This window comes from Xiphophorus maculatus, chromosome 8, assembly GCF_002775205.1.
Source record: "Xiphophorus maculatus strain JP 163 A chromosome 8, X_maculatus-5.0-male, whole genome shotgun sequence".
Taxonomy (NCBI): Eukaryota; Metazoa; Chordata; class Actinopteri; order Cyprinodontiformes; family Poeciliidae; genus Xiphophorus; species Xiphophorus maculatus.
In genome coordinates, this window is record NC_036450.1 from 531,171 (window position 1) to 545,760 (window position 14,590).

At 46.8% G+C, this 14,590-nt stretch overlaps 2 protein-coding genes across 2 annotated transcripts in view; one reads left to right on the top strand and one right to left on the bottom strand.

Annotated features, from left to right (window-relative positions):
- Positions 1-2,878, bottom strand: part of LOC102234833 (UDP-glucuronosyltransferase 2A1-like) — a 3,167-nt gene extending 289 nt beyond the window's left edge. Inside the window, exons 1-5 of the mRNA XM_023338667.1 lie at positions 2,231-2,878; positions 1,452-1,840; positions 807-1,296; positions 272-420; positions 9-197 (exon numbers count right to left, since the gene is read on the bottom strand). Coding sequence (XP_023194435.1) covers positions 9-197; positions 272-420; positions 807-1,296; positions 1,452-1,700 — 1,077 coding nt within the window. The 5' untranslated portion in view covers positions 1,701-1,840; positions 2,231-2,878. The remainder of the gene's footprint in view (positions 1-8; positions 198-271; positions 421-806; positions 1,297-1,451; positions 1,841-2,230) is intronic.
- Positions 2,879-6,786: 3,908 nt separating this feature from the next.
- LOC102222241 lies at positions 6,787-13,555 on the top strand. Its single transcript, XM_023338016.1, has 11 exons — positions 6,787-7,784; positions 8,461-8,574; positions 8,647-8,826; positions 10,024-10,432; positions 10,506-10,796; positions 11,193-11,216; positions 11,342-11,519; positions 11,592-11,680; positions 12,631-12,702; positions 12,905-13,035; positions 13,107-13,555. The coding sequence occupies exons 2-11, from the start codon at positions 8,469-8,471 to the stop codon at positions 13,265-13,267; spliced, it is 1,641 nt and encodes a 546-aa protein (XP_023193784.1). The 5' UTR covers positions 6,787-7,784; positions 8,461-8,468; the 3' UTR covers positions 13,268-13,555.
- The last annotated feature ends 1,035 nt before the right edge of the window (positions 13,556-14,590 follow it).

The following is a 14,590-nucleotide window of genomic DNA, read 5'->3' on the forward strand; positions in this document are numbered from 1 at the left end:
ATGAAAACAGCAGTTAAGTGGTGAGAAGAAACGGTGACAGGAAGTGAGTGGGTGGAGTCTCTGACCTTCTGTGGTAATCGTCCCAAAGCAGAGGCAATGACATTTGCTCTGTCTGGTGACAGATTGGTTACCATGGAGCCAAAGGTGACAAGCACTACGCCAGCATCTCCAGAGCTCTGCATGAAGGCTTCCAGGTCCTGCAGGAAGTGACACAAGCTTAATGTAATTTCATCACTTTGAACTGTAAGTGAAACAGGAAGTTGAACCATGCCTCTGGCAGCTGATTGGCTGGTCTACAGTGAAGACCGCCCACATAGAAAAAGTTTGGAGGTATTGGCCGTGGCGTCTCGATGTCCCAGAAGGTCCTGATCAGCCAGACATCAGCCCTGCCCAGGGAGCTACAGAAGCTGCTAGGACTTCCTGTTTACACAAACACGACTCAGATGTTTTTCTGGAGGAAAAGCACTTCACAAATTCAACTCAAACCCTGACAGTCTGAATGTATTTTCTGGTCTTTGCCCAAAGTCAACTATGATTCATCATGAGGTGTGATAGACACGCCTTCCTCAGTCTTTATGTCATGTATACCAGCCAAACAAACTTGCAACAGATACACAAACATCATATTTCAACATTAGAATGATGATAAACATGTGAAGCAGATTGCAGCTGTGAGACTATAGAATAAAACTCAGAGCGCTAACGGAGCGGATGTCTCCACCCTGGTCCTACCCTGCGGCGGGTTCATGCTCTCTTTTTGAGGCTTATTATGATGGATTTAAATGACAAAGATGATCAGCACCAACCTTTGATCTCAGTGTAGAAAGAATCAAGTGTCATTTTCCAGGTCAATTCGCTCAACACAGACATCCCTGTGTAGGTCAGCATGTTGACCAGCCGTTCCCCGAAAGTCATGTGGTCGCTGTACGGCAGTGGAGACGCGGGGATGAAGGATGCTGGCATCGGCGCTTGGCCGCAATGACGCTCTAAGGTGCTGCCGAATGAGAACCGCAGCGAAAGGACCAGAGGCACACCGAGCACATCGGCCACCAGATCGCCACACACCACCATGGGGTCCAAGATGACCACATCAAAGGCGGCGTCACGCAGGGTTGCCATCAACTGCTGGTTTTTCAGCATGGCGTCACATTGCTGCTTCCCAATTTGGGAGAACTTCCCCATGATTGTCAGTGGCACCAGAAAGCGATCCAGCAGGGAGGAGTTATGGGCCTTATACATGGAGAACTGAATAAAATCCTGCATAATGTTGTTCATATCTGATCTACTGAATGGAACCTGAGAACAGAAACACAAGGAGATGATCAGTTATTGATCAATACGATGAACTGTCAGTGAGCTCAAGAGTCAGGAGTGGAACCGCTCACATATAGTCTAGGTAATGTTTAACAATGATACTGATAGACGGACAGTCATTGGTTGGATGTTGTTACCTTGAAGACCAAGAAGTTGAACTTGGCAGCATCTCGACTGCTGTTATAGTTGACTGACGGCGAAGCGTCCGGCACCAGGACGGTCACCTTGTGGTTTCTCCTCACAAGCTCCTCTATGATGGTTCGCATGTTCAGCCAGTGGCTGTGCTCACCTGGGAAGGCCAGAAAGTGTCCACTATCAGCTGCAGGGAAGAAGACTCCGAGCAGCAAGATGGAAGGAAGTAGAAGAAGAGGAGAAGGGAACTTCATTGTGGATCACACCGCCAGGAGAACGAGGACGCTGTGTTTGCCTGCAGCTGAAGATCCAGAGTCCAACCGGAGCAAAGGTTACTGAGAGCTATTCTCTGATTGGACAGCAGCTCAGAGCATCATCATCATCACCTCTAAAGCTGTAAACACAGATGAAGAGTTGTCAGGAGAAAAGAATTAAACCTGGTTCCCTGTTGGCAGAAGAAATGTATTTTATTACATTAACTAATTCTGGATGAGGAGGATCAAAGGGTCAAATCAGAAACAACAAAAGCAAGCAGAGTCAGAAAACTGCAGGAAAGATTAGAGCAAAATCTAAAGGTGGAACACACACACACACACACACACACACACCGCCACACACTGGCTGAAATCTGAGCAGGTGAAGGTGTGGTTGCAGGGTAAAGGTCAGCCACATTCTTGTGACAGGAAAAATAACTTGGTGCTGAGAAAGTCTATGAATCTTCTAGAATTTAGCTCCATAAAAATTAAACTGAAAAAATGCACAAAAATAAAGACAACAATCAAACCTGAAAAGTGATCCTGCTGCAGCTCTGAGGGTGTCAGCGATTCTGAATCTGAAGAAAACCAGGTGTTCAGTCTGCTTAAGACTCCCTGGGAGGAAAGCCTGGGAAGCGGAGGGCACGGTTTATGAAGCTCCGCCTACCATTAGCAGGGTGTAGGATAGATTGAATAAAGAGCAGGCCCCTCATTGGCTGCTTGGGCGGCCATCTTGGAGCGGTCGTCAAGTTGTGAGTACTGCCTGTCGAATCAGATCACTGCCAGGACTCCTCGATCCCCATCACCTCTCCCTGGCGGAAATTCCCCGGCACTAGTAAGCTCAATTCACAAGTACTAGTCCCAGTTTGCTCTTTATACTCAACTTCCTGATCTGTGTCTCCAGAGCGCCGATCGTGTCGGTCCTCAGCAGCCTGGCCATCAGCGGACCTTCATCACACATTTAACATTTTTTCCTGTAAATAAATCCTTTGAACTATTTGGTTTCCTGAATGCATCCCTGCATGTGGGTCCGGAACATTGCTAAAACCATGACAGTAGTATTCCTCCAGGAAACTCACCTCTCTGAGATAGAGCACAGTAGGCTTAACCCTCGTGTGTAACGGTGGGGGTATATCAGACCCCGCTTGGCATAATAGAATAGTATAGTATAGAATTCAACTTTATTGCCATTGCACTGTCACAAGTACAAGCAACAAGATGTAGTTTGCATCTATCCAGCTGTACTCTACGAGATATAAATATTTATTTACAGATGTACAAGACTATGTATGTATGAACTATAAGGGGTTATAGCAAGAGATACAGATATTGTGTATAAATATAAATATGGGAGCTATATGCACAGATTATACAGAATATACAAGAATGTTAGGGAATGGATTATAGATAAATAATGGCAGATAAAATTTACAGGTTGTATGTGTGTGTGAAGAAAACAGTCCGTGATGTGTGTGTGTGTGAGGATAGTCCATGTGTTATTGTTGTATGAGAGGATAGGGGAGTACAGTCCTTATAGTTTATGTTTTATGTCAGGAGGCGTTCAAAAGCGTGACAGCTGTGGGAAAGAAGCTGTTCCGGTGCCTGGTGGTTCTGGTCCGTAGGCTTCTGTAGCGCCTCCCAGAGGGCAGGAGGGAAAAGAGTGTGTGTGCTGGGTGAGTGGAGTCCTTTGTGATTTTCCCGGCCCTTTTCAAACACGGCTTCCTGTAGATGTCCTTGATGGCAGGGAGCGGTGCCCCGGCGATATACTGGGCAGTTTTCACCACCCTCTGCAGCGCCTGCCGGTCGGAGACGGAGCAGTTCCCGTACCAAGCTGTAATACAGTTGGTGAGGATGCTCTCAATGGTGCAGCGGTAGAAGTTCGTGAGGATCTCTGAGGACAGGTGGTTCTTCCTCAGGGTCCTCATGAAGAAGAGGCGCTGATGCGCCTTCTTAATGAGTTTGGAGCAGCTGGTCGTCCAAGTCAGGTCCTCGGAGATGTGGACTCCCAGGAACTTAAAGGTGTCCACACGCTCCACCACTGTCCCCTTAATGTGGATGGGTGGATGTGGGTCAGCGTTCCTCCTGAAGTCCATGATAAGCTCCTTGGTCTTCTCGGTGTTCAGCTGCAGGTTGTTGATTGCTATGGGTTATGATGCTGGTTTTAGTTTATAATAAGAATCAAGTTGGCTTCCTGTTACAGCCAGGAACACAGAGGAGCTAGCTAACTGTGTTCACTCGGCTGCATGCCGGCATCTCACGTGAACTCTGGTGTTTGTCTACTGTAAGGTGCAGGGCCGGTCTTAGGAAGATGTGGGCCCCTGGGCTTGAGCCATGATTGTGGGCCCTACTTAATCATGGTTATACAATAGCACATTAAACACACATATGTGTGTGTGTATATATATATATATATATATATATATATATATATATATATAATCTCCCTGATTTCCTGCCCTTTGGGTGGTCGGCGTTGGTCGTAACTTACTTGTGGAACCGATCCGATCCACCAACCGTATCTATCTACAAAGAAACAAAAATCAGTCACTATCCACCATGAGAGGCTGATGCCAGAACAAATCAGACAGTTTTTCAACAACACCACTAAAATCCTCTTAGCCTGTGATAGAATGAAGGCTTTCTGACCTTATTCATTCACAAAAATACAACGCATCTTTGGTGACATGGTGTGTGTCACACTGAATATGAACCAAAGAACAGCAGCAGGTTAGCATCCTCTGTGTTACAGCTAGTAACAGAGGATGTAGAAGTACAATTTTTTCTGCGTTGTTTGCGATGTAAGAGTTTAGTTTTCGCCTCAGCGGGGTCCACTCGGACCCCGAGCCCAGCTACCTCCCGTTCTGCTCCCAGAGTCAGAGTCAACTGTATTGCTTCAGTCTCACACACACAAGGGATAAAAGAATGGGCTTTAATCAGGTATTTAGTGCATCACATAAATCAGGTCGTACAAGGGGGGTGGCAACCTTAATATCCCAGAGGGTCACATTTGAGACGATCCATGAATATAAGGACATAGAAGGTAGATATAATACAGCAGTGGGCAGACTTGAGGGACAAGAAATTACTTTTATAAACGAGGATGTCCTGCCAGGTTCAGAGTGGACATTTTATAAACATATTTTCGACATGATGATAATTAAATCACACGGTATAGTAGTCTGTGGTGGAGATTTCAATGTAAGATTAAATCCTTCTGAAGATACCTCTAAACAATCCACTGTTAACTGCAGCATAGATAGGAAGATTAGGAAGATGGCTAAAGAGCTGGGGACTATACATTTTACTCAGCAGCTCATATTCGAGAATTGATGACTTTTTTTATGTATAACAAGTATTTAGGTCGAGTAGAAAAATGTCATATCAGGCTGATCAGTGACGTATGGTGAGGTCATAGCTGGTGAGGCTCTGACTTAATCATAATCAGATGTACAAATATAGACCCTCTGCATGTTATTGTTTACATAAGGACATTTCGCGCATGCGGACAACGCTAAAGACTATTCCTTTACATCCATAGCCGCGCTGCCGCCGTAGAATAACTTTAACTCAATCAAACTTGTACTGTAGATATTCTTCACTTCGTGCTCCACAGCAAAGGGAAAAACCGTCAAAGTGAAACTCAAATCACGTCTTTCTCGCTCTCAGCATCAGAGCAACTACTAGCAGGCTCGTTGCCATAGCAACTGACAACAACAAAACAAAAAAAACACTTAGATATTTCCCACACAAAGAGCAGAACATTATTTCTTACTATTATTACATTATTAGTAGTATGGCTTTAGGCTTAATGTTTATTTTGCGATTATTAATACGTGATTGCTGTGGTAAGAGGAGAAAACTATAAATATATTGCTGCACTTTACTCCATGGCTAGCTCCATGGCTAGCTCCATGGCTAGCTCCATGGCTAGCTCCATGGCTAGCTCCATGGCTAGCTCCATGGCTAGCTCCATGGCTAGCTCCATGGCTAGCTCCATGGCTAGCTCGCTGTTTCTGTCTCTTACTCTGCAGTTGTGGAGTCACAATGTCTGGATCATGAGCGCCCCCTGCCATGAGGCCAGAGAACTGCCTGCCTCACCTCGAGTCTGTTCTCTGGTTTCTGATCGCTGCTCAGCACAGAAACAGGTTACACACACAGTTTGTGATGCCACAAGGTTAATTTAGCTGATTTTACTCGTGTGTTTGAAGAGGAAAATAAAAATTTCCACAGTGCTCCAATGTAAAGATGTAAAACAAAAATTTATTCCACTGTTTTTTGTGCCATCCTTTACAAGAGCAACCAAATTCCTAAATAACCCCCACAAAACAAACTACGGTTGAAAAACCGTGTGGCTCTGTCGATTTTTACTTGCAGCGCCTTTCCTTCTCTCTGCTCTCCTCTAACCTTGTTAAGGCTCCAGCGGCACACCTCATTTACATAAATTGCAAAATGGCCAATTAAGTTATAAAGCATACAAACTTAAAATTAAACACTTATTCACAATAAACCGTTATGAAATTAGGTACATGCAATATAATAACGATACCTAAACCTCACCAAATGCATTTATTAAATTACTAATTAAACAAATAAGTTTTAACAGTAACTGAATATTTTGTACATTAACTTGGCCTCCACACAGTTGGTGACAACAAACTGAACATTATATAAATAAGCTAAATTATGGAAAATCAATTCATACATTAAATGTTTTTTAATCATTTTATTTGTGACATACAGGCAGGAGGCTGAGCTCAGCTGCTGTTGCTGCTTCACCTGCTGCTGCTTCACCTGCTGCGCTTCCAAGCATTTATATGGGAAAATGCAAAAATTCAGCGATTTTGAAGAAAAAAAATCATCAGAATTGGTAAAGCTAAATGAAAAACAAATACTTTATAGTACAAACCACAGGGTGAAAATAGCAATATAAATTATTTTATCATTATATATTATTTTTCCATGAAGACAAGGGAGGCTCTGTCTCACCTGCCTCTCCTGACCACACGTCTCTGTGGCTGATGGATCTCTCGGACCATTAACATCTACTTTATATAAAAGTAATGTTACAAAACAAAAACACCGTTTCTATGGAGACTTAACTCTAGCATATCCAAGGGTAAAATTAAAGAAAGGTTAAAGCAAGAAATTCAGACATATATACAGGATAATGACAATGGAGAAGTTTCCCTGTAATATTATGGGGTGCCTGTAAAGCTGTCTTGAGACATCAAAAAGTTAGAAATGTTGCCTTTAGTACTTTCTTTTCCCAAATATATTAGTGTGTGTTGCAGAATGTGTCAATGATGGGCACTACCTTAAAATACTGCGTACAACTACGCTTTATAAACTTCGGTCCATTTGTAATATTTTACTGGCAGATTTTAAGCCACATTCAATATGGCGGGTACTGTGACGTATCGCAGCAACGGTCTGCATATTCGTGTCTATGCTGCATACTCCACTAAGTTAGAATACTTTTTAAAGTATGACTTATTTTTCTCTGTCCCCACGTGCAAATGTTAATATAAATACCCGGAAAGCTCCAACCACGTCACTGAATTACCATGGCAACGGCCTCTGGCCGAGTCTGTTTCCAACATCTAATAATAACAATAGATTGTATTAAAAGCCAATTGAACTCTGAGCTTCTACCTGCATGTTAGCCTGCCTGGTTCAACAAGGTTCGGTGAGGTTCGGTGAGGTTCGGTAGGTTTAGTTCATGTGGGTTTTACTAACCGCTTCCTGTTGATGGGACATCTGGAAACCAGCTCTCCGCAACATGACGACAGGAATTGGAGGTGAATCTGGTTTTGGTCTAAATCTCCCAACCGAACCATTAACCAAGTTCAGTCCGGTTCAAACTTTTTATGTGGTTTATTGTGGCTTTTATTTTGACAGTCTTCCCCTCTTGAGTTGTTGAGTGATATTATTTTGAAACCCCCGACGGAAATATGTTAGAAAAACTTCCGCTAGCGTTGCGCCGGTCCCAAAAAGTGCAGCCCCGATCGGCGCGGATAATCCGGCTCCAGTGGACCGGGAAGCCGCCGAAATGAGCCCGAGGAGCAGCTAGCGGACCCCGGGAAGGTAACCTGCCGCTAAATGTCCCGGTCCGTCCCGTTTTCAGAGCTCCACACGCCGCCCAGTATGCTAACTGGAGCTAGCATCTGCTACCTGCATCAGGGTAAACAGTCCCGACCAGATCCAGAACCTGCTGGTTCTGCTGGGAAATATCTGGATTAGGCTGGTTCTTTCTGCAGCCGAGGAGAGGACACACCTGGACACTCCTCCCCTTAAATCAAACCAGGTGTCGGGTCACGTTGCTGTCCTAAATCTGATCACATGACCGGAACCCGCCCTTCAGGTTCTGTGACCTTCCTGATGGCAACCATCCCCGACCCCCGTCAGGGCCTTCAGGTCAAACCAGCCTGGTTTCCATGGAGACGGCTCCACCCTGCTCTTGGATGGGTCCAAGTGTCCCAACCTGCAGGACATCTGGACCCAGAACCAGTCCAGAAGGGTTCTGGTTCTGGACCGTCCTGCTGTTTTTCTGTCTTTAGACCAATCAAACTGCAATGTTTCTCTTGGCCTCTGATTGGCTGAGTCTGATATCTGATCATGTTTTATTCTTTCTGTCCTTCATTGTCCAGAACCGGCCCAGAACGTCAGGTTCTGAAAGAGTTTCCTCTGATTGGAAACTGATCAATAATCAAAGATGCTGCAGGTTTTTTCTCAGTTCACCTCTGCCTTTCTCTCTCTCCAGGCTTTGATATGCTCTCTCGCCCGCTGACAGAGACCCACCGCAGGGGGCGTGGCCCGACAGCAGAAGCCCTGCCCACTGATCTCCCATTGGTCGATGCAGACGAGGCTCCTGCAGGTGGTTTTGTCTCTTCTTTGTTGGTTTGTGCGTCCGCGGGTAAAGGTGTTAACTCCAGCTATTCACCTGCAGGAGGCCCCGCCCCCCCGGCCCCTCCCTGCTGCTCCTGCGCCTCCCTCTTGCCCCGCCTCCTGGCGGCTCACCGCATGGAGGTGCGGCGCCTCCTACGAGGAGCTTTGTCGTCTCTCGGCCGCCGTATGGACTCTCTGGAGAGGAAGAGGAGGAAGAGGAGGAAGGACGGAGGAAGAGGAGGTGGGTCCATTTCCTGCGACTGAAGAGGTTAATGGGGCGCTGGCGGTTAGGGTTTCTTGTTTATCGTAATAAAGTTCTTCTACCGTTACGATAAATGCAGATTAATGATGTTTAAACTCTAAAACTGCCTGTGTTGTTGGGTTGTTCACCCTTGTATGTGTGTCGATAAATTAGAAAATGATATAATGAAGTTATTGAGAGCATTTTACTGATGCAAATCACACATTTATAAGACTGCTGACCAAAGGACTGAATACACCTGGAGATGTTAAAGGTGTTTGTAGGGCCCTGATTGGTTCTTGTTTGCTCTGGTAGGTTCTGTTTGGCACTAGTTGGTTACGGTTGGCCTTGATTGGCTGTGATTGGCCCCTATTGGCTTTAGTTAGCTCTGGTTAGCCCCGATTGGCTCTGGTAGGTTCTGATTGGCTCTGGTCCACACTGGTTGGCTCATAGCCAATCAGAGACCTGAAAAAAGGTCATGAGTAGATAATGAGTTATTGTCACTTATTATTATCACAATTGTAGCACAAAATATGATTTAAAATGGATCCATCATGCCTTTAAATCCTTCCTTTTCACATGTAACTCATTCACCTCTGGTCTGTATAAAGTAGAACTGCTTCGCTCTGAATTCCTCGTTTACCTGTAATCTGGTGTTTTACAGAAACTTGGTTTTTTTTGTTTTTGAAAGGAATCCGGGATTAGTTGAACATGTCGGCCTAAATATGTTATATTTTTTTAATAAACTAAAATATTGCTATTTCTGATAATTCCTTCAAATTATCAAATTATTCCTTCATGTTCTGTTATATTTTTCACCCATGGAGGTCGCCATTTTTTCACCGATGGGTTGATTAGGTCATCAGGTCAGAACTAAAACATGCAGGATGCCGGCCCTCGAGGACCGACTTTGGGCCCCCCTGCTATAAACTCATCTTTCTTTCATGACGAATTCTGCCCTGCCAGTAAAATGCTCACTGCAGAAGAGACGCTTGCAGTCTGGCTTATTAAAAAACACACACACAAAGCTTAGCCTGGTGGGGGGGCACGTAGAGCCTGGCAGCCCGCCAGGCCTGTAATACACTGGGGGAGAGCCTGCTGAGGAGGGTGAGGAGCCTTCTACCAGGTGTCCAGAGGCTCCTCCCCCTTCATCATCTGCCTTAGTCACCTAACCTCACCTGCTTTCTTCCTCACCAGGTCCTCCTAGTATCACCTGCAACTCCTTCTCTTGCTCACCTGCATCGTTGCCTCATGTCATCACTTCCTCTTCGTGGTCACCCTCCGCTTCATCAGACCGTATCAACCCAACTCCTTCCTGCAGCTTCAGCCAATCAGAGCAGAGTAGGAGGGGCAGTGAAGGAGAGGAGGTGAGGAGGAGGAAGAGGAGGAGAAGCCATGAAGGCTTTCTTCCTCCAGGGAATGAGGAGGAGGAGGAAGAGGAGAGGTTTGTGGGTCAGATGGTGGTCTCTGTCAGAGGAAGAGGAGGACCTGAGGAAGCAGAGACAGAGCCTCTCGTCCTCCATGACTTCAACCAGAGGAAACGCAGACGAAGGGTCAGCCAATCAGAGCAGGGCTTCAGCGTGCTGGTGAGGAAGAACGGCTACAGGTGAGTCCGGGTCGCTGAAGGTGTGCGGCGCACCCAGGTGACGCGATTCTGACGTGCTCTGCTTCTGTCCTAGCTCCCAGCATGCACTGCTTCCTCTGCAGGCGGCCGAGATTAGCCAGACCTGTGGCCAATCACAAGCCCTCGCTGTGCTGCCGGGACGGTGGATGTTTTGTGACATCATCACGCACCCGTCCTCCAAACGGACCCACCCACAGCCATGGCTGCAGAACCCCACCCCAGTGCTACACCTGTCTGCCGTTGCCATGGAGACGGTGTTAGACTGGGTGAAGGGCAGAGCCTATTGGAGTCCTCTGCGTTCTCTGAGGGACTGGACAGCACCGCCCAGTTTGGACAGCGACCACAGGTAGGGGGCGGGGCCGTGGGGATGAGGGAGGGGTCTGTGGGATCTGAACCCAGGACTCCCTCGCTGCAAGGCAGCAGCCGCTGCTCCGTGAAAGCTTTATCGTGGATCGATTGCTCAGGCCTGAACGGTAGCAGTTCGTCATCCTCCCTCTAGGGGTCACTATAGCTGCCAGCACAAGGTCGGTCTGGCTATGTAGCTGGCTGTTTGGTTAATCCAGACGTTGCCGTTGGAGACGGCGTGCTCCAGGTTTTCCTGTATGTCTGCGTCCAGAGTCTGTTACCATGGTGATGGACTCATTGGTTCCTCCTGTTTCTCCTGATTTATTACCAATCAGCTGATTAATAAGTTACATGAATAATCCATTTATTTACTAACTAACTTATGTTTCATCCTCAGCTACATAAGAAGACCGACAACCAGGTAACAGATTACCTGAAACACACTGTGTGTGTGTGTGTGTGTGTGTGTGTGTGTGTGTGTGTGTGTGTGTGGGTGTGTGTGTGTGTGTGCGCACGCGCTAATAGGTGAACCCATCTCTGTTTCAGCTGTACAGGTTCTCTCCAGGATCATCACAAGCTGTGGTCCAATCACAGTACCTGGAGCCTGTGGTTGCCAAGGCGACGAGCCTTGCCCCTAAATTTATGTTCAGCCAATGGGCTGTCTGCTGCCCTCCCTGCTGACCAATCAGCAGCGCTCTCAGAGTTTCACAGCACAAATGTGAAGGTGATGATGATGTTGATAACGGTAATGATGATGATGATGACGATAATAATGATGATGGTTCTTGTGACCCAGCTCAGTAAACGAGTGTCGCAGATCAGAATACGGCGTGCGTCGCCGCGGGAGACCCCTCTCACACCAATGGGACTGCCCAAAGCGAAACGGTAAGAAAACAGACAAAGTTTCTCCAGCATTCAGCAGAAATTAGTCCGATGGGTTTTGGGAATCCCGTAGAAACCTCAGAAATAATCAGTTCAATGATGAAGTCATCTAGTTATGTTTGGCCATTCTGCTGCCTGGAAAGTGCTGGTGTTTCTGATGTTGGTGGGGAAACGTTTCCCGTTTACACTGCGTCGCCAAGACACTTCCAGTCAGCTGCAGTTGTCCTGCCAGGTCACTGGGTGGCGCTAGTATTTTAACAGTAACCCGTCTGCTACATTTCCTTTCCCAGATGTTACGCTGTCCGCCATTGTTTCTGTTATTCGGCTGTTGAAGCACAGAATAAGCCGTAGGCTCTGTGCTTGAGCGCTCTCAGTACTTGGCTCATCTGCTGGGCGTCACAGGACCGTTCCAATCTGACACCTGGTTTCAAAACGAGCCGAAAGGGGAAAGGTCACTTCTTAACGAGCGGCTGGACCCCAACAAATAGGTTATGGTTCAGCTGAAGAGTGGCACCGTGTCAACGGGCCTTAGAGAAGAACTGTCATTGTGAAGATCTTTGTAACTTTCGCACATCAGTCCGGTTTGGACCTCCACATCCCATCAGGCCATCGGTACCAACATTCAGGAAGCTGGACTTCCTGAATATCTGACCTGTGTTCCAGTTTTTCCACAATCCCAGTTTAATTTTGAGGATTTTTCCAAATTTTCCTCTAGAGTGATGATGGTTCTGACCGGGTTGAATCCTCAGAACCTTCTGGATTTAACCAGCGTCTCCATCCACTCTGTCTCCCACAGCTGGAGAATTTCCTGGTTTCTATCCAATCAGAGCAGAGAAACGCTGCCAATAGATCTGGTTGTGGAAGGTTCTGGTGAACCTGTCAGAACCCGACCTCAGGAGCAGTTCAGGGCGGTTCTGGTTGATGATGGCGATGATACTTCCTGTGTTCCTCAGGTTGAAGAAGAAGGAGTTCACCCTGGAGGAGATCTACACCAACAAGAACTACGAGGCCCCACCCAACATCAGGTAGGTACCGGTACCGGACCTCAGAGGTCCGACAGGATCTCTTCTGGTGTTGCTTTCTGTAGTCGGTGCTGACAATCAGGGCAGTCTGCCATTAGATCCTGATTGGCTGATGACTGTTGCTAACATCATTTAGGGTTACAACCCATAGGTGACAGCGTGCCTTCAACTCAGCTTCCCAGCATGCTTTGTGTGTTTCCTGCAGGAGCCTGGAAACCATATTTGAGGAGCCTCGGGAGAAAGATGGAGCGCTGCTCCTGATTGGCCAGCAGAAGCGTCGCCGGCTCCTCCTCTTCCCTGACTTCACTCAGCCCAGGAAGAGGAAGAAACCCCAAGGTCCGCCATGAACCCAGCACCTCTGGTTCTTCATCAGCATCAGACACTGATCTGCTTCCTGTTTCCTCCAGGGCTGGGTCTTCCTGTTTCTTTGGTGCCCAGAAAACGAGCCGCAGTGCGGCGACACGTTCACGGCGGCGGGCTGGATGACGGCAGCGACCTGGACGTGATGCTGGTGGAGCGCCTGAGCGAACTCGATGACTTCCTGACTCAGCAGGGCCTGGACGTATGACATCATTTCCTGACAGCTGACTAAATGGACACACCAATGGTGACGGTGTGAGGGGGTGAATGGAGACATGTCTGCAGAGGCTGAGCCTTGGATCAGGCAACACCCCCTCCGGGAGGCTCCACCCTCTACAGATACACCTGTGGACTGCCAGTCTCTGCAGTACCCTGTAGTACTCTGCGGTACCCTGTAGTACCCTGTAGTACTCTGGAGTGTTGTGAACTGTGATGTTTATTTCTGATGAAAACTGTATTTTTGGACAAATAAAGTAATTTCTTGTCTGAAACATTTTCTGGCTGTCCAATCGTCTGCCAGCAGCTCAGGCTGTGATTGGTCCATCTTACAGAACTGGCAGGTCCATGGAGGCTCAGTCCAGCTTCTCCATCAGGACTTCGAAGGCCTCCAGAATCTTCAGCCACAGGAAGCCAAACCCAGCTTAACATCACACGACCCAGAGGTCATGTGACCCAGGGGTCACATGAGCCAATGACCTCTGAGAGGGTCCAGGAGGGCCTCTGCAGTCGACTACCTGCAGTTCTAACTGTGATTCTGATGTTCTGGGTCAGCGGTCCTGAAGGCCTGCTGAGGATTTTTTCTGGTGTCCATATGATGTTTCTGCAAGTGAAGCTGGAACCCGAACGGGTTCGGAACCAGATTGGGTTTTATTCCAGCTGGTTTATCAAGCTTCCCAGCGGCTTCTAGTCTGTTTAATCATTTGAACTCTGGTTCTGATTTTCACTCGGTGTCAGGTGGTTCTGATGTACTGAAGTTCTGTCAGAACTGTTGTGGGGGTACTAAAAGGTTCTGGTTGAATCGTATTGTCCAACCAGACTGGGCTGACTTCGTAGGAACAGAACCGATCAGGTCTTGTGCGAAATTCTGTTCCCCTGTGAAAATCTGCCCCCTTGTGTCGGGAGCGCGCATTGCAGCCAGAGAGGCGGATCTGACCATTTTCACGGCGCTTCTGATCGATTTCTCGGTAAAAACAACTCAGTTAATCATTTAGTTTAATCGGCTGCTATTGTTTACAAAATTGTAAAAATAATTAAATAAACGAGGTTTTTCTACGCTGTTTTGTGTTATTTTAAACGCCAAGAGAATCGGTCTTTTTCCAACTTTTGTCACTTCCGCCTGACAGAAATAAAAGTCAGTCACCAAAACACAGTTTTCCAACACGTAGTGTGAATTTATAATTTTTCATTGCTGATATAAGAGGATGACTGAAAGCAGGGCACAAAAATTAAGACTTCCTGAAAAGACGAGAGCGTGGACTTTCTGGTAAATCCCGTTATAATGTAAAATATAACAGATTACTGTAGTAAGGAA